The sequence below is a fragment of the Diadema setosum genome, chromosome 17, assembly GCF_964275005.1.
Source record: "Diadema setosum chromosome 17, eeDiaSeto1, whole genome shotgun sequence".
In the NCBI taxonomy this organism is placed as follows: Eukaryota; Metazoa; Echinodermata; class Echinoidea; order Diadematoida; family Diadematidae; genus Diadema; species Diadema setosum.
This window is the reverse complement of record NC_092701.1, coordinates 9,934,160-9,955,153: the sequence shown is the minus strand read 5'-3', so window position 1 is coordinate 9,955,153 and position 20,994 is coordinate 9,934,160. Positions and strand designations below refer to the sequence as shown.

At 36.6% G+C, this 20,994-nt stretch overlaps 1 protein-coding gene across 1 annotated transcript; it reads right to left on the bottom strand.

Moving 5' to 3' along the window:
• Positions 1-2,299: 2,299 nt before the first annotated feature.
• Positions 2,300-10,162, bottom strand: LOC140241161 (echinoidin-like). Its single transcript, XM_072320922.1, has 2 exons — positions 9,872-10,162; positions 2,300-2,533 (listed from the first exon to the last, which is right to left on the bottom strand). Exons 1-2 carry the CDS (start codon positions 10,160-10,162, stop codon positions 2,300-2,302), a joined length of 525 nt encoding a protein of 174 aa, XP_072177023.1.
• Positions 10,163-20,994: the final 10,832 nt, after the last annotated feature.

The window sequence follows — 20,994 nt, the reverse complement described above, 5'->3', positions numbered from 1 at the left end:
CTATTCACCAAAATATAAAGAAATACAATATTCTTTAAATATGCTGAAGTCATGTGGTTTTTTTTTTCTTTATAACTGCTTTACGCCGGTATAGGTCTTTTATATATAGGTCACCAATTATTTTCATACTTGCCACAAATAGAAGCAAGGCAAACTTCACCATTGTTTGTATGGTGGACATTTCTCAAGACCAACACAGCCTTGAGTGAGTGAGTGAGTGCGCTATTCGCTACAATCATTATAATGAGGTCAGAAGACTTATGACGCATTGTTTGGGATAGGTATATAATAAGTATCACATTCCATATTTCCATTATATTGCAATGTTTAGTTGGTAGATCTATAATGATAAACAAAATCAGCAGGCAAAATTTCTGCGAAAATTTGAAATGACACAAAATGAAATGGTAGCCTTTCGAAAATGCTGTTTTGTCACTTATTTCTATCATATCTATTGTTGTTCCGTATGGGACATGAAAAATAAAGGAAATAATAAGAACACAAATTTAGTGTTATTGACATCTATATGTATTACTTCATATATTGATCCTTCAGCAAATGACAGCAAAGAAAACCCCGTTGTATCCTATATCATTATTGTTTACCTAAACTGAAATAGAAAAACATGCTAAGTCTGACGGAAATGGTCGTCAGTTTCGGGTTGCGAAGGCAACTAGCAATATCAGACAGAGCTAAATTACGTATCAAAATGTTTGCAATAAAACTTGAGAAAAAAAAATCCCCAAATTTGGTTGAAATTGGGTCAGGGATGTAGGAGTGACAATAATTGTAGGGGGAACAATGCCCCCTCCCCCCCCCCCCCCCTTTCTTGGGCTTTATAGGGGTACTGATAACTGATTATATTTCAATGGTTCATTTCTCTCTTTCCTTTTTTATCATTTAGGGGGTCGGCCTCTAAAAGTAAAAAAGTCGAAGGTTTCTGTTTTCTTCCTCGGCGTCATTTTCATTCTTAGTCACATGATTTGATTTTTTTTTTTTAATCTATACGAAATGCCAACGATTGTTTTATTCTGCACATGATTTCATTATGAAGCCTTAGTTTAACGTTCATTATTCTTTGAATCAAGGTGAAAAACAAACTTCAGACGTGAATCTTGAACAAGCGTTGCAGTGGATCGTCCTGGAATAATAATGCACGTACAATATTGTGAGGGCAATCAGTGATGCAATAATCTGTAACAAGTGTACTTTGTGATAGTTCTTTTGTAGGGGCGCACTCAAAGAAATTTACACTCATGCAATCTCTCTCTCTCTTTCTCTCTGTATATAATATATATATATATATATATATATGTATATGTATATATATGTATATATCACGTATATATATAACAATATACATATGATATATACTATATATACATACATACATGAAATATACTATGTATGCATATATAGTATATATCATAAGTATATTGTAATACTTATACATATTACAATATACATATGATATATACTAAATATACATATATATATAAATATATGTATATATATATATATATATATATATATATATATATATATATCTACGTACGGTGTGTGTCTGTGTCTGTGTCTGTGTGTATTATGTGTCATTTAGTTAGTATGTCGTGCTACCGCTGTCAGAATATTGGCACATTATTGGCACACTGCAATCTTGAGAAAAACGGGCAGACAAGATGAACACACATTCATGCGAAATACATACACTGTGACAGTTATGAGAGAATGACCATAATTTATTATGATTCAATATGAAAGTATATAAACAAACAAGTGACAACTCAATTGAATGAAGATTCTCGAATTCAATATCTTTAGTACACGGTCACTATGGAAGATTATGAAGATTATGCATAACGAACTCAAGAGTATACATCGTGATGAATCAAACGATGTCAGAAAACTACATAATGCGTATTAAATCTAGTTCACTGTGTTCAGTATTTTTTTTTAAGGGCAGCAAGGGAATTATAGAATCATGATTAAAGTTACAATATGGTAATAGTACAATAGAAAAAGTTTCAGGATGAAAGTTTTTTTCTTCTTTTTTCATAAAGAGGGAAATAAATGGTCTTGGTTAGAGTAACTGACATGACAGACATTAAGTATGAAATGAAATTTTGAGTAGAAGAATTAGGAATAGAAAAAAAAAGAATGAATAAGACATTATGTGGCACCACTACTGACAATTTCAATAACTAGGGTTTCTTATGATATATCATACTATAATGATTATAAATTTCTGGTCAGTTTCCTTTTGTTCTAACTGATACATGACGTCACAAGTTGCGCCAGATCAAAATGTCAACTTGCAGATGTATTCTTGCTGACGTCCACACGTGCCATCGGCCCAGTCTTTAGCATTGTCCGAAGTGGTCCCGCTGTAAAACGTTCTCCCGCAATCCTGGTTTTCCAGCAAATTGTCAGGCTGACCCTGACGCCAGTTGGTATACGGACACCTCGGAGTAGAATGATCGCTCCAGACCCACGTGCCTTCAGTGCTGAGGTCGTTGTAGCCAAACCAGAAGCCCTGGATGAAAGTGTATTCACAGCATCACAGTCTTAGTGATTTTGATTGCTTTTTTCCAACCCGGCTCCTTCGGGAAGCTCAACAGAGAAAGCCTGACACTTTGATTTCATGTGTTTTGTTTGTTTATTCTGTTTCTCTGTTATCACTTGTATTGTTTTGCAAATGCCGAATGAATAATAATAATAATAATAATAATAAGTTGGTCATGGCCAGCAGACGTAAGGTCCACATGATCAATGCAATCGGACCATTACTGTAAACCAAGTTAATCCGATATAACATATACAGTTCCATGTCAATTTTGATCAATGTGAAGTTTAGGGACTTTTATACCAACTCCTGCACAGCATTAGGCGAATTTACATATGGATTTTACTCAATAGTACAGGAGGAAGACGTTTTCCCAGTATAGAGAATTTGAGATTTTTTCAAACCGCCATCGATTTTTTTCTTTGGTAAGTTGGATTTACAAAATATGGAAATGAATTTCTGAATAGACACAAGACACAATAGTATACTGTTGTCTTTAAAATATTGCATTACAATGTACATTGTTGCTGCTAAATGTATCGTGCAACAGAACAGGAAGATAGATGATGACAAGAAGAAGAACAGAAAGACTGTTCGGGTCAGAGAGTAGTTACTGCAGAGCACAGGCATTGGTCTATTATGAAAAACACCTTGCAGCAAATACATAATGTAGATGTCATGCCTTCAAGGACGATCTCAGAGTGGCACCTGTGTGACCTCCTTCTAGACCTTGTTGAGAGATTAACCCTCAGCATCCAGCTAGAAGGAGACCAGCCGAGAACGAGCTATGAGGGCTATTAATAACAAGATGACCCTTGTTCTGAGACATATGACCAGTATGTGATAATTCATACAAGCCGACTTCTCTGTACGTCTGCAACGCGCTCGCAAGCTTTTGCGAATCAAAAAAAAAAATAAATAAATAAAAAAAATAAAAAATCAGCGACACGTCTTGCATCGTTTGCAAAGGCTTACGGCTCTATTTTAACGCTTGCAACTGTTTGTGGAATTTTGAACATGTTTACTTCTTTTGGCATTGAAAAAAAAATATTTGCGACAGTGCAGAATTGTTTGCAAACTTGAATCGAACCCCCGAATTCACGACGTTCTCATGCGTTCTCTGGTTAGTCAAATACCACCTTAATGTAATCATGTCGATTTGCTATTGTGTAGGTTCCTAGTATTAAAAAAAAAGAGAGAGATTCATATTTTCTGAGTGAACAATGAATATATTCACTTTAAATAAACGCATTCAATGAAATTATCGTTGCTCATTGCTCTAGGAAACATTTCGTGAAACCGATTCCAGCTCATTATTTCCTTTTGATTTCTCTTTTTTTTCACATGCATAACCTTTAGCTCATACCAGGGATGCGACAAAATGTGCATGAGATGATAGCAAGATACACTTCGTTGTATAACATTTTTCTTGCGACAATTGCTCCCATGAAATCTTTGCACGCTAAGCCAGATATAAATTTTACCCGCAAATATAACCAAAATGTAATCCTATTATCCTTACATCAAACTTATCCTAAAACCCACTGTCACAGGGGACTTTCCCCTGAATGGAGGGAACGAAAGTCCTCCCTGCGACTGGGATCTTTTCTATATAGTCAAAAGTTGACTTTCTCAAAATGCAGCAGATTGTTAGCAGACCATTCATTTAATCAACTCTTTCTACTTGCGCAACTATAATGTGCCTCGAAATAAGTCGTCAATCACACAGTACAATAATAACAATCAATGAGATTTATTACACTGGTCTCAAAGTTGTGGTCGTTTACAACAATACCATAGTACTGAGTGCAGATATCAACTTGATCTTGAGCTTGGTTGTTCTGCTCGGTTGTTATTCTAGAAGCTCCCGTGCGTGGTTGCTCTAGGTGGTCGACGATGCCCTGCCTGAAGTAGCGGGTCGTCTCCCCTTTCTGGTCGTTTCGTTGGCTTCTCCAACTTCTGGTCCTCTCTGGAGCCCCAAACTGTGGCTCTCTCTGGAACCCTAAACTTGGTCATCGCTGGAACCCTAAACGGTGGCTCTCTCCCTGGAACCCTAAACACCAACAGTTGTTGGTGTTTAAACTCGAATCCTCCTAGATTCTCTTCTGGACGGTCAGGCTGTCCAAGCCGAAATGCAACAATCCCTGAATCACACTGATTCCAAATAACACTGCTACTCTCTAACTTCGCAATCTCGAAGTACCGTAGCCTGGTCCTGAGTGTTCCGCAAATTACATGGCATCTGAATTTTGTGCTTAAACGTTGCATATTTATACATTTATTGGACCATAGGTCTCCATGAAAAATACATTAAATGAAGTGACAGTGGGAATGCTGGGGATGTTTGTTCCCATCCTTGTGGGATTCATTTAGAGTACATTATATATCTATTGTTGTGTGAAAATTATTTGCTTCAGAATGGTCTCATATTCAGGTACTGTGCAGTTATGTGCCCTATCACTGTACAGGCATGCTAACCTGGAAACATTAAACTGCACAGCCATCTCTTAATAAGAAATGGCCGCCATAAATTCAGACTGTAAGGACGAGGTTCCAATGACGTCATTAAGCCGTCCTGAGGGGCAAAAACTTAAAAAAAAGGGGGGAGGGGTCCCATTCTACTTCCCTTAAGTGTGGGCAAGCGTGTAAGCGTTACATCCCACATCCCATAATAGCCAAGCGGGTATATGTGGTTCGCGTATTGTGTTTGCCCTCTCAATACAATATCGTGGAACCTTGCTAATAGTTATATTTAATCCGAGTTATTAGATATGTGTAAGTATGTTAATACGATTAAAGGTGATCTTCAAAAACTTGATGCTGCCTCCAGAGAATTAAGATAAACAAGGAAAAGTCTCGCAATGGCAAGAAATGCTATGGTCACCCTACCAGGCATCCCATTCACAAGCTTGTTTGTTGACCACAAAATGAAACAACTCATCAGCGAGCTCATAATTGATGGCTGTGTTTCTAGAATAACACAGAATGAATAAGGAATGTCAATGAGTAGGTCTTCTCCCGACTGCCCTCAATTATCAAGAATTCCAAGATGCTTACTGCTTTACCGCCAATGACTCTAAAACTACAAAGGAACAATAATGGCTCAGTTCTGTGGCACTTTGGATGCATCAGAATTCCTCAACAATTTCGAACACTGGATCACACGAGGGTAATCTTAATAATATTGTCACGTCATTAAAACTGATGAATGTGGTGTTTGGCAATTAGGTATCGGAAACATTCAAGAAGGATATTCTAGAAAGAGATGAAAAGGGAAGTTTTTATGTTCTGTACTAAGAATTTGTAGCTGAAAGAATTAAAAAAAAAGTCTATCTGGGATGAATGAGAAAGGCCAGACATTCAGCTCTTGCAATTGAAATACACAGTGTAAGACTGGAACAAAAGTCATTAAGCTTAAGAGGACCACTACCTTCTTATAACACTTCTACCGGTAGAACAGTCTGATAGACCTGTCATTATCCAGTCATTGCTGGACGATACAATTATCGGAAGTTATAAGTTCTACTGTTCTAAGTAATTCCACAATCACTCTTCATCTCTCAATTTTATGGCCTTCTCCTCATTTTCACTAACAAAGATTCATTTTTTTCATACCCATGTCTTAGAAACCCGCGAAACTGAGCCAAATAACAGCCTGAAAGTTGAAATATTGATCAGTCAATTCCATCTGACACAGATACCACATCACGGGAAAAAAAAAAAAGAAAGAAAGGGTTCACCAGAGATGCCACTGGAGCTGTCACCCGTCACACAGGAAGCAGATCCTCATTCCATTGCATGTATTAGATGCTACATAGAACAACAGGGAATTTCAGAGATATTGATGATTATTACATAATGAGACACTGGCATTTTCATTCTCCCAATGGATCTTTGCTTTACTTTTAATACTGCATGTTGTCTGCTCCATCACTGGAAAAGGAGATGATAAAGTACAATTGACATTGTTGGGAGATTATGTTCTGCAAATTGTTGCGAAAAACAAAGGCCTGCTTGGTCAGCCTGCATGGTGCAGGCTGAAGTCGAAAATTTGAGGATGTCTCAGAGAGCAGAAGGATCAATAATTCTCTAAGCCTTGAATCATGCAGAATGTGCAATGATACAGTTTATGCCTTCCAGAAGTTGGGCGTGGATGACTTCAACCTGGACAATCTCCCGCTTTGTTCTCGTCGAGTCTTGATATAACAAATCCAGAGAACAAACCTCGTAAACCTTCACAGCCTAATTTGTGCCTCTACTTTAACAGGGGAATATAATATGGTACATTGTAGTTATCATAATATGGTACATTGTAGTTATTTCCAGGGGATATAAACTACTGTGCAATTAAATGCTTTGAGCTTCCTACACCAACTTTAGCCACAGAATTCAATATCACGTTCATATGGCAAGAAATGCAAAAGTCATTGTTTCTTGAAGAATTTAGAATCAATTCTTCCCTGTGTAAAGCCCTATACAAGTGCTGTGACTTCAAAAACACATGCAGGGAATGAGCCCAGAAGACATTATTTAAGTAAATATCCCATGAATTTTTTTAGTTAATATTGTTTATTTAAACTCTACAACCAAATCGTCTAAATGGGGGCATTTAGTCACTCAGACACAGTTGTTGAGGCACTTTTGAAAGTCATTCGCTTTGACACCAGAATTACATGATTTTCCATTCACAAGTTTTGCATTTCAACATGGCAGTGTACCTACAGGAAGCAGTCCCGCCTACGCATTAGTGATACTATTTATTGAAGTGACTGACTTACATATAGGTTCTACATAAAAGTGCTCCATCATGCTTGAGTTTGCAGGGTAAATATCTTACAGCACCAAATATGGGTCGAAATCCATCTTGAATTTCAAGAGTGGCAGCCAATGCGAATAATCCATTATTACATAATGTGTGATTATGTGTGTGAGAGTTTGTTAAAGAATGTACAATGTACACCACCATAAACATTGATATGCCTAGAAGTTGCTTGTAACCACAGATATTAGCTGAAAAGCAGCCATTTTGAATGATAAAATGGCAGCCTCAAAAATGATCTGCAATTTTAGAGAGGGGATCAAAGTGCATCTGAATGTTCAACATCATGAGCCCGTTTATGCCTGAAATGTGAACTTTCTGTATTGTTTACAACATGAAATATGGGTCAAAATATACATTCTGGTATGGCGGTCATTTTGAATTTCAAGATGGCCACCTATAAAATCAAAATGGACTATCACTTCAGAAAAAGATGTTTCAGAAAGTCTGATAGCATACGCATGCTCTTTGCCCCAAGTTAGAACCTTACACAATGCATACACTATGAGATATAGGCCCAATTACATTTGCTATGGTGGCCATTTTGAATTTCACGGTGGCCGTCAGCCAAAATGATCCATCATTAAAACCACAAATGTATATAATAGCATGTCTGATATCATGAGCATGCTTTTTGCCCCAAATTCATACTTTCCATAATGCTTACACCTCGAGATACAGGTAAAAATACATTTAGCTATGGCAGCCATTTTGAATTTTAAGATGGCAGCCCTCAAATTGTATGAAAACAATCTACAATATCAGGAAATGGTGTATCAGAATGTCTGACATCATAAACATGCTTTTTGCATCAAATTTGAACCTTCTATGATGCTCACATTATGAGAACTGTGTCAAAATACAGTTTGCTATGGTGGCCATTTTGAAATTTAAAATGGCGGCTGAAGGCGTTGTCGAAAAAAATGGAACCAAAGTTTTTTAGATTCAGCACCCCCAAATTGACCAAGTTAGCTAAAAAAAAAAAAAAAAAAAAAATCAATTTTGGCACGAAAACCTCATGGGATCCAATATTTCGACATAGCAGACCGTGCTATATAATATGCAATTCAGAGCACTTACGTCTAGCTTTGGGGATTGAAATCGATCGTGATTCATTATATAACAAATACAGAAAACGTTATTAATCGCATCATTTCTCACCGTAGTCAGCAGCCTCTTAGTCAACATTCACATTGCTCTAGATAAAGCATTATTATCACTCCTGAGAGTATTGATGGACGATAACAAAGAAAACAGACAATTTGAGAGAAAAAAAAATGCGAGTACACATACGCCTATTCAACCTCGTACCTGCATGCAACATTATTTATTTAATTTTGCGGGCGTAATTCCCAGATGGAGCAAAGAAATTATCTCGACTTGCAAGATGATCGATTCACACAAAAATATGTAAAGCGAATAACGGTGAAAATATAGGGACTTATTTATTTTTTTTTTAACTTACGTGATGTCAACTTTTGCGAGATTTACAAATTATATTACACTGCAAAAAGAGCGGCGTTATATAACACCATTGGTGTTAAATCTAACACCGAACAAATGTCAATAGAGGACCACACCGATAGGCGTAGAAAGTATATTGTGATGGTGTTGAAATGCATTCACTGGCACTTCGTGGTGTTAATTTGACGCCGGGTATAGCTGATGATATTTTTGACACTGCGCTGGTCACTGGAGTTAATTCTACCACGATACTACGTGGTGTTGATTTGATATTGCTAGTGTCATGGTCAATGGTATAACACCCGTCCAGTGTCAATAGGAGACCACTGCAACTGGTGTTACTGTGGTGTAAATGTGTTCACTTTTTTTTTCAAAAATCAAGCACTTTATCAGAAAGTTCTCGTTCATCTTGTTAAAGTTCAGAATCAAGAAAAAGAACAGTAACTAATTACCTATGTAAAAACAACAAAAAAGGTTTTATATTTTGAAGTAACACATGGAGGTGTTAATTTAACACCACTAATGAGCAATGAAGTGAGCCTTTCAAATTACGGCTGCTGCCTACCACAGAAAGAATTGCAACTGTATTTTCGTAATCACGAAGAATGAACTTGTGTAGACCAAGTGACCAGAATGGTCCGTCTCAATTTAATTCAATTCATTTATTTTCATTCTTCTTTTTCCAACAAAACATAACACAAGATAAATCAGGAATTACATCATAAACACAAAGCTTTGCGTTGAATGCATTAACAAACTTTGATATTAATACTTCTAAATATCAGGTTTGCTACCAGGGTGATGTATAGGCCGATTGGCAAGCAGCATTTGTAAAGATAGCATTAATAATCAATACTAATAACAGATGCTTATCTCAGTAAATGAAAAAAAGAAAATCCATGCTAGAAATAAAAAAAAAAAAAATCAATGACCTTTTCTGCCCATGCGCAAAGCTGAACTTTACTAACTGGCGTTTTGTACTGACACCATAAACATAAAGTATTTATTTGTAATGTATGTCTTACCCATTCAGGAACTGAAACCGTGTTTCGCCAGTAATTGTAGAGGAAAGTGTTTTCTGCCTCGCTCAGTATTGACGTCAAATGACCACCGAGTTGAACGCAGTGATTCTCCGCTTCCTGCCAGGTTTTCTTGGCCAAGAAGAGCCGATAGCAGGAGCCATGGAACCCAGTCCAGAACTCCGGGCAGCAAGGGCCATGGGACCCAGTCCAGAACTCCGGGCAGCACCCACACGCCTGGCCACCAACGGCCATGTAGGACGCCAGGACCACGAGAAAAGCAATCGTCAGCTTCATGGTTTCAGGTTTCGAGAAACTTCTTAGTTTTCTAACAACAAAGGTAAAATTATCAAATTAAGAATAAAGACAGATAGCATATTCCAAAGTAGGCCTACATGGATTGTGCTTGGCGGAAATCTTGTCATAAAAGAAGAAAAATAAATAGAAAAAAATAGACACCTCAAGGCATGTTTCAAGCAAATAAGGAATGATGGGGGAAGGGACTTATTATCTGTTTGTCTTGGTAGGCATAATTATGTTATCATTAATGGTAATGGTCATACTCTCGTTACTGCTATTTTGCGGACGATAATGATGAAAATCACAAGATAATAATGCAGAAAATACGTCTAAAAATAAAGCAGAGCCTTTTGTATTACAATAATACACCCTAATGGAAATATTGTCTTTTATCAAACGATCGTAAAACGTGATGAATTGAAAGGGGGACATACTGTTCAGTATGTCCCAAAAAAATTACAATCAGATTTTCGCATTGATATCACCCAATATGATAAATCTGTCTAAATGGTTCTTCAGAGTTTTAAAATATTACATCTTAGCTCTATTTTGCAGAAAATCCCATTCAATTTAGTTAAGTGGTCACAGAGAAATGTGGATTATTGTAAAGCATGTCATGAGTCTGATTCTTCCAAGTTTAGCACTTGGATGCTCTTGTGTCTGGACACAATAGACAGAACTTGGAGGGAAGAGATTTCTGACATCCTCTACAAAACTCCTCATTTCTCTTCGACCACTGAAGCAAATTGAATGGGGTTTTCTGTAAGATGTGGGCAATGAGTTATAGTGTCATACCCTGGATTTGTATTTATATTGATTCACTATTTTTAAAGATATCATTGCGGAGGGTCCAGTTGTATTTTTTTTTTTTTTTTGGGGGGGGGACATACCGCACATGTCGTTTCAGTTATTATCTCTGATCCTTTTCCTGGAACAGATTTATTTTTCAGCATGATTTATATTGTATTCCTATTTAGGAACCTCAGATTCAGGATGTCGGGTTAGTATAACACAAAACTATCTCAGGGAAGGAATATTACAAAGGTAATTAAACCCGGCGCGGAAAAGAATATCCAAACTTGGTTGATAACCAATTTAAAATCACTGGCCCTCTTGCCATCAACATGGTTTTATATTCTGGCCTGAATTCTTTCTCAAGTTATGATGACAAACACGTTTGTTTCGTGACTGCGATCAGTGTGTTTTCTTTCTGTTTTTTGGGGGGATGTTTTTTGTTGTTTTTGTTAATGACATCCACTTCTGTGTTATAATTTCTAAGGCTGTCAAAATGATAGATGACGAGTACTTTGACAAATTGTTTTTCCTGACTTAAGCATAAAGAGACACCATTCCTGAGTTTAGTTGTACAGTGCGTATATAAAAAAAAGGTAATCCAACTTTGGAGGACTGCGATTTCATAGTTTGCTGTTCTTGGTTTTGAGGAAAGGGGAACACTTCATCTTTCTATTGGTACCTAAGTACAAGACAACAATGACAAATTGCACTTTTTCCAGGTCTGCTTGTTAATGTGAAGGAACCATGCATGTCTCACTGCATGGTTGACATCTGTCAATGAAAGAAGGTAAATATGCCAGCCTGTATGAATGCAGGTTTTTGTTTATAGTTTGTGTTTAGGGTCTCTTCTAACATTCTATGGTTCATAACCTGTAACATGGCCATGGCCAATAATAAAAACAAAGATTTGAAACAAAGTCGAACTTTTTCGTCATTCAGAAGGAGATTTAAGTTGTAGTGGATTTCAAACTATTGCATAAATGTGAAGACTTCGATTGTTGTGTGTTTGATAATGCCCGTAAGACATTTCTCATAGATTGCTTTGCTTTTGCTTTGTCTTTTGATATAATAGTCCTTGTTGTTCAGATTTGAGTTTCTTCAGTTTGTCTCCCTCTACACATGAAAATTTGTTGAGATCGCAACTGCTGATCTGTGAATTAACAAACATGTCGGAAAAAGGAACCAGTGGGACTCGAACCCGTTATCTACTGCTTTCCGGGCAGCAACACTACCGCCAGGCTATCCCTGGTTGCCGGCAGTGACACGATGAACACGGAACAAATATCCAAGCTCCGAGATTCCGACATTGTTATGTTAAGTATAGTCCATGGCGGACAAGGCATAGGATAAATGAAAGAAAGATATTATTCAGAGGGGTGAAGGTTCGAGTCCCACTGGTTCCTTTTTTCCGACATGTTTGTTAATTTACAGATCAGCAGTTCGATCCTAACAAATTTTCATTTGTAGATGGAGACAAACAGAAGAAACTCAAACCTGAACCTGAGTCATGAGACTTGGTAGCTCTGCACTTATAATTATGGATGAGCGGTTGATGGTTGAGAGGCATTTATCGACTGTTTGTTTGTTTGTTTTTTCCTCTCTCTCTCTCTCTGTCTTTCCAATGTTGCTCATAGTTGCAACTGCTCAATATCGTGTGATTTGGAGTGGTATTGATTTTTTTTTTTAATTCAACGACTGTGCCATCTATTCATTAGACTTGAACGATTTTTCTTTTTGTTATCTCGAGATACTGTTGAAATAGTCGATTAGCGAGTTCACATTTTCACTGTAGATTGTACATTATGATTGCATGTGGTATCTACCTGAAGTTATGTCATGGCTTGATCCTAAAATTAAAATCTGTGAATACATTTTCATTCAGGGGTTCCGGATTGGTTACAACGAATCTAAATAACATGTTCTTCAATAAAATACACTTACAATTCAAATCAAATCTACGACAGTATATCAAAAAGACTGTGAGAAACGAGAACATTATAGCACACATGCTCTTTCATTCATGAGTCTTATGAGAATAACCTTCCGAAATCACTACAACAAGCACCTAGATTATTGGCATTTTCAAATTGAACCTGGAAAACTTCCTCTTTAGTACTCATTGATATTCTTTAAGTATTTGTATAATGATCATGTTTGCTGTATTTTTTTTTTCATGCATAAGCACAAATAAGAAGAACCTTCCGATATCTCTGCGACAAGCACCTAGACTATTGGCATTTCAGTAGACCTTGAAAACTTCCCCTATTGTTACACATTGATAGTGTTTAAATATTTATGTATGGATTATATTTGTTGTATTGTTTTTCATACGTTCTTCAGTTTTTTTATACTACGGGGAAACGTTTCACACGATTTTTTTTTAATATCATTACCAACGATTACCAGTTACATTCACCGTCCAGCCATGTTCTCGTCCGACCTATAGGGCTGCTTACCTATACATACACACACACAAACACACCCCCACACACGCATATATATAATATAAATATATATATATATATATATATATATACATACATAGGAAATAAAAGTTCATCTCATGAAAATCGATTTTTAAACGGATTAGATATCCAAAATCATATTAAAACAAAATACGGTGGGCCCCATTTTTAAAAACCAGTTTCCATCCAAAAAACTTTGTTTCATGTTTCATCTATGATGTTTTTTATTATCTTGCAAAAACGTTAAAAACCTGAACCCCTATCTCAACCAAAACTATGCCATCCCGTTAAGATGAGATCTGTTTAGTCGCTTTGGTCACATTTGATAGATATATTTTCAGAATAGGTGCATGGTTTTGTCCAAACGATAGGATTTCAGATGAATGTAAATGAAGAGTTTGATTACATAATGGTTTTATTTTGAAAAATGTCAAGGAATCTTAAGAGTCCATCATCTGGAGAGCCAAATAAAACCTTTCAAATAATACACGTTGTAATTCACTTCTTGCACAGCAGGGAATATCACATTTTCTTATTACATTAGCGCTTTTAAGCAGGTTTAATTACCAGTACCGTATAAGATGACAAGAATGGATTGAAATCGTCTCTTCACGTATTTCCCGCGAGATGATATTCGACAGTTAGTTGACTGTAATTCAAAACTGGTGCCTGGACGGAATACTATTGTAGGAAAATGAATCATCAAATCTTTATTTGCGAGATATTTCCACATACACTACCTGCATCACCAGGTTAATGGTAAAAGGGATAAAACCATTCAGCAAAGGAGGGTCGCATACGTACGTCATTCAACCGCGTGTCAATCTGTTAATGAAAGACCCTACAAACTTGGGAGGATTTTTTTTTTAATCTTCTGGATGGGGTATACTCGTAAAAGTAGAAAAAAATGGTTAGTCTCTGCACTACACTGGGAGGATCAGACTTTTACATAATACTTGCACAAGAAAAATAAACAGGTCTATATATTTTCGTATTTTGTACATGAAGTCACAGACACCAAAACTTGCACCTGTATCTTACGTGTACTTCACGTTGACGATTTTTTTTTCATTTCTTTTTGTCACATGGTAACAGATTCATTTTTCCGAATGGTGCACTAATAGCAAACCTTAGAAAGACTTGTCCTTGTGAAAAGAGAAGAAAAAGACAGACTGACAGACAGGCAGACAGACACAGACAGACGGACAGAAAGAGAGGGAGTGTTATCACTTGCTTTTCAAAATTTTCCTTGGCAGCAAGAAATAATATCCCTCAGCTTCGCAGTATTATGATTAGATAAAATCTAATTAAAATAATAATGGTGGTGATAATTTGCATATATTTAACCCGATGCATTTTTCAAGATTGCGTATTATGTACTTGACATGATTCACTTCGCTATCACTAGAGTTTTTTTTTTTTAGTTTTTAGAGAATTTACAAATTGCTTTATAGTGCCTGTTCAGCTCTTATTCTGTCTGACAACGTATTCTACAAAATCCAGCCTTGAAAACAAGTACGCAGAATTTCTAGTCTCTTCAGCCACCACTGACTTGACAAAAGTGAAGATGAAATGGCTTTTACTTACCACTTTGACAGCTCCGAGGACTCGAAAGGCAACAATGTAATTTACCCGCGCCAAGTAGGCCCTTTTATACTATTCTCTTTCGGAATACGTGGCAAAAAGGGGTGTAGCTATGAGAAAGGCAGATGTGTCAAGACAGGTGTACTGAAATCAAATTAAAAAAAAAGAAAGTGAATGCAGCGCACTTTCCTCCAATAAACACCAAGGCAAATATTCGATTAATCGATCAGGCATTTAATTTCGAATCTAATTCATCTTCAGTGCAGCTGTTGAACAAACATCATAAATCTTACTGTTTTATTTAATCAACCTTATATTCGTATCTTTTCCTCTTGAAATAAAATTGGTTTAAGAATGCAGCATTTTCAAAACTTTCAATTGAGTCAAAATGTTAAACTATACAAAGTCCTCACTGTGCTAACGAACTCTGTGAACATCTTGGCGTCAAGTTTTGAAAAATGCACAAGATTTTGGAATAATCAACTTAATTTTATATTCCGATTAACGAACCTGCGGAATAACGAACGTCACCCAACTTAAGGGCAGTCCAAAAACTGGATATGCTTTATGTAAAGTCAGGTATGATCCATATTTCTTTACGATAGTAATTCACATTGCATTTTCTTTATCACGTGGTGTAGCTAATATATTAAAAGATTTCGAGAAATATCTCACACCTTAACCTGAACTCTTTCAAACTCTTCGTTATTCCTTGATTCCGTGTTATCTTGAAATTTAAAGTGCCCACTCTTTTCCAGTTTGTCGTTCAGGGAAAAAAATATATATAAATTTACATCTGTGGGCAAATAGCATAAGAGAATTAATAAAAACAGACTCAATCGATACAAACTTATAAAGCATGATTTATGGTTGCAACGCTGTCAGCACGAATCTATTTGTGACAGAATGAATACGTACATATTAAAATTACTCTACTACACATACATCAACAATTGGCGGCTTAAATTGTCGCCCCGTCACAAATTGTCGTCTGGCAACAATTTGTGATGAGGGCTGACGGCACAAATTGTCGCCCGCCCTCGAAGCACATGGGGGGGGGGGGGGAATATAATTCTTGCCATAGTCATTGAAATACCAGCACATAACTCACATGGCTACATCCATGCAAACAAACCATGTAAAAAGTCAGATGAGGTTTCAAGGAAATGTGTACAGTGTGTGGGAGCGCACATAATAATTGAGTGTCCGTTCGTGCGTGTGTGTGTGTGTGTGTGCGCGCGCGCGCGTGTGTTATTGCATAATATAGTCCATGGGCCAAGACCCGAAAAATAGATTATTGGTATCACCTGAGGTTGCAAGTTGTAGTTGTGCATTTTGAAATGGCATATATCTAAGGATTATTTTTTGCTATGATAGAAATTCCAGAATAGTAGCTTAGTCATAGATTTCAGCCATTAACCCGAACAATGCCAAATATTTTTGACGCTTCGTGACCAAAGACACGCACAGTTTGCCCCTTGATAATTTCCAGCTTTTTCAACCAATTCCTCTGAAATTTGGCACATATGTACAGTATATGATGCTCTACCAAATGATACCATCAAAACTTCCCTAATAATACAGGATGGGGTGCATTCAGTAAAAATACCCCGAAAACAAAGATTTTTTTTTTTTTAAACAATATTCAATTGATTTGTTCTAAATTATGAATTGGACATGTGGGAAAAAAGAATCAAATTGTGCTGTTGTTTCAAATCTACAAAGACAAAGGAACATGATTTAATATTCTAAGCCTTGTTTTGATAAATTTATTGCATTTAAAGGTCCAAAAGCTTACATGAAAACAGTGCTTACCACATTAGAAATAAAGACAAAAATCAAGAGGGCGCTACAACCGTCTTAACAATAAATGAATATTTCCTTAAAAACAACCTTTATTATGGAATATGACTACATTGCTCTGAAGAAGATTAGCAGGTGTTATCGCAACTTTTATGGAGAAGCTACCATTAATAGTATTAAGTAGACAAAAAAATCACTTCAAAAATGTAAAACAATTAATGCACAAAACCTATCATTCATAAATCATGTTTCTTATCTCACGTGAAGAAATTATATCGAGCCATGCTAATGACTTTTCCCAACCATACATCATTGGGAAAGCACTTTAAAGATATTGACAATTTGCTTTTGTATGCTGGTTGCAGTGATAACCAGAAGCGGTTAAGATGAATAAAAAATATTTTGTTTGAAATAATTTTCTTATGAAACTCACCGCATTTGGAGGTCATCGGACAAGAAACCTAGCAAACGTGCCCCACCCCCCCCCCCCCCCCCCCCCCACTTTTGAAAACGCTCCGCCGGCCCTGACAAAGAACCAGTCAACTATTGTTCAGGCGGTTTATTAACAATGATATCTCGTGTACAGACTTGTCAGTCAGTACAATTAATACACAATTACTTATATATCAGTACAATGACAGTATTACCGTCGAATATAAAAGTCACAAGTTCCATGTAATTCCCTGCAAAGGTCCAAAATGATGTCCAATTCAATTCAATCCATTTGTCTTTATTCTTTTTTTTTTCAATAAAACATAACACAAAATATATCGATGTTGGATGCACAGACGGATGATCCTCGATGTAACAATGAATGATTCCTCCAACGTAAATCAAGGGCACATGTTACTGTAATCCAAAGTATCAATTAACAGCGATACGTGTAGAATTCCGACGTTGCGACGACCACATCGAGTATTAATGTGTGTGAATGATAATCCAGCAAATGATATCCAGCTAGGAATCCAGCCCGCCACCACTTTGATATAGCAATGTCCAGAGACATGAAAATGAAGTCGGTCACCAATGCAGGCGAATCAGTTCTCCGCAGGTTATACATGTCTCGCAGACCTCATCAACAAAAAATAGCAGGTCATCAGGTAAAACAAGACTGACTATAACAAGTCGCTTCAGAGTCGCTTCAGAGCCAGAATTGACGTAACTTTCAGAGCAGAGGTGTTGGATGCTCTGCCTACTTCAAAATTTCTGGCTTTAATACAAAGGTCCTTTCAACCTTTCTTCAAGGTTCTGTAATTCTCTCCAACCTGGGGCTACATACTTGTGACCTCCAGAGCCTTCCAGATGCCCTGAATTCCTGTCTTGTCATGTGCATATCATCATACCTAGAAATATCTACCAATCACACTTACTGGGATTGAAGTAAATTATGTACAATGTACTGTACAGTGTGTGTTTTGCATCCCTTAGCCAAATGATATGTATAGGCACTTCCTAGAACATTCGAAATTGAGTAGAGCTCTTTCCTTCCACATGCATGCACTGCATGTAGCTGTAACAAATACATGTAGAAACTTCTCTGGTCAACCTGTTTACATGCACACATTTAAGCAGGTCATATAATGTATCTTATATCTACCAGAATGTAATGCATCTTATATCTACCAGAATGTACATTCATGACAGTCACATTGCGAGCAAACAAAAGGCGTCGCTGCGCGCCGTTGAGCCGAGGGCGTCGAGGTAAGTGGTCTGTGGCGAGGGTTTAAAGGAAGCGTTTGATACGTGATCATTTAAAATCAAGAATAGAATACCAGATGATTTCACATATTTAGCATGTATCGTTTTGTGCAGACCGGACAAAATGACACATATTTTTTCTATCAATTTCATACCAATTATTTTTAGTTTGCAGCCAATATACTAATCATTACTTTTATCTGAAAGTTAATGGTATTGTTTACCACTGGGAACAGTTATTTCAAAATCCTTATCACATTTGATGCAGACGTGTTGGTCAGCAGGCCCGTAGCCAGGATTTTTCAAGGGGGGGTGCGGTCACTAAAAAAACGGACCTTCGGTACCAATACCGATGATGACACACACACACACACACACAATTATATATATATATATATGTGTATTCTTTGGACGACCGAACTACAAAAGTTGTATAAGAATTTGCGCGCGAAGCGCGCCGCAAATTGTGAATTTTGACTGTTTTAATGACGTTTTAAAGTCTCGAGGAAATTTGTATTTTTGTCTGTTGCATGCAATCGCGTTACGGTATTTCATCTAGGAAATAGTAAAAACTAATTTTGCCAGGAAGTTGCAAAGTTTAATTGTGTTCGAGACTCTGCGCGCGTAGCGCGCCGCAAAATTGAGAATAGTGATTTTCCTGGTGTTGTTTTAACTTTTATTTTTTCTATTGTATACCCGCGTTAGCAGGCCTGAAGCCTCGTATGCGAGTTTGTCAAAAACGAAAATAAATAAGAAAATTTTTAAAACAAAATGAATTGTAAATGTGAACCATTTATATTTTGCCTCCTTGTGGTAGGATATGTCCAGCATTTCCGAACTTTCAAATAAACATTTTAGATTTAATGATATTAAAGGTAGTAGATCCGATTCACAAACATCTCCAATATCAGTCAAATGTCATATTAACCATCATGCTAAGAAGGTTTTCTTTGTGAAATTTGGAGGTCAGTGAAATTCAAAAATTAAACATCCGTTAGCCATTGGAAGAAGTTGAGTGCAAATTCAGACCTCAGGCTTAGTGCTCAGATGTTTTCCTATTTGATTTGATCTGTCTTACTGTGCACACTAAGATACATACTGGAATGGTTATTTCTTATTTATTAAATTATAGTAGCATATTTGGTTACTAGCTGTCTCTAGGCATTTTCGAATTTGGGCTGCCAAGAGATCCACTACCTTTAAGTTAGAAGAGAGATAAGTAAATAATGATAAAATAAACAAACAAAAAAGAATGAGTTTCTTTTGTAATACTATCTGACAAACTTTTTACTTTACCATTTTACTTCATAGCTCAGCACTTTCCATTCTCTCTCATACCCTCTTACCCATTACATTCAAATTTCACCACCCTCTCGTTATCAACCTCAATGTCATCCACGAATCGCACGTACTCGGGCCGCCAGTGGAAAAAAAAAAAAAAAAAAAAAACACCGGTCACACGCGCCAAGGGCCATGGCATGCATTGCCAATATAATAATAGCTCGCACAAATTGATACATAACATTTGTGTTTGTGTGCATGGGGACGATCCGATGGTTCATACAACAAAAGGGTTTCGTACAATTATTTTTAACATTGTTAAACGTACTGTGGAGGCACATTATAATTCATTGCAGACTTCGGGCTGGCTGGATACTTTCGTTTATTAACACTCAACAATGCAAGGTACAAATCACTAATGTCATTGGTAGCATTGTAGGTAAAACAAAAGTTTCACTATCCTGGGGCTGGACCCTCTCCGTACTGCCATGTTTCCGTGACCGAAGTACCGTACAACCTGTGTATTCACGTAATCTTGGTTCTCTATATCTATGGTGTCCTTCAATGAGCATTCTTTTTCTTATCTTATCTCTACATTCCTCCCCCCAGTTGCAGCCTTTAAAAGGATGCAACGATAAAACTTATATCATTTACCATTACGACCACTTTATATTAATTCATCAACATAATAAACAACCTTTTAACCAGCAACTTATGAACTATACATATATATACATTTTATAACTCTATATGACATTATTAAATGCATCAGAACTCTGAAGCAATGGTGCTTGTGTTTTGATTGTCAAACCTTTGCTGTCATCTGGGGTAATATACAATATACAATCAACTGTACTCAACAAATTTGCATCCTGTGGTTACAACTCAAAAACTTTCATTAACACTGTGGATACCCATCCTATACATAATAAACACTCATCTTACTTATAACTTACATGTAACTTTATTAATTGTCATCACTGTTTTCTGAAATGCTAAACAAATATTTTTATGTACCTTCTGGCTTCTGTACTAAATCAATTACCAATACCCAATAAACCTCAGCAAGTACATACATGTATATCGTTTACACATATCTCTATAAACTTTCAAGAAAAAAATGGATGAGATACATGTATGAAAACATCTTTCTAAGTTCCAATATTAAACATTAAACTCATTGATGCACCACTTGTGCACTTA

Coding starts and splice junctions, on each gene's coding strand:
- LOC140241161 (XM_072320922.1), bottom strand. CDS start 10,162: ATGAAGCTGACGATTGCTTTTCTCGTGGTCCTGGCGTCCTACATGGCC. Junction 2,534..9,871: donor CGGTTTCAGTTCCTGAATGG/GTAAGACATACA, acceptor ACTTTCATCCAG/GGCTTCTGGTTTGGCTACAA.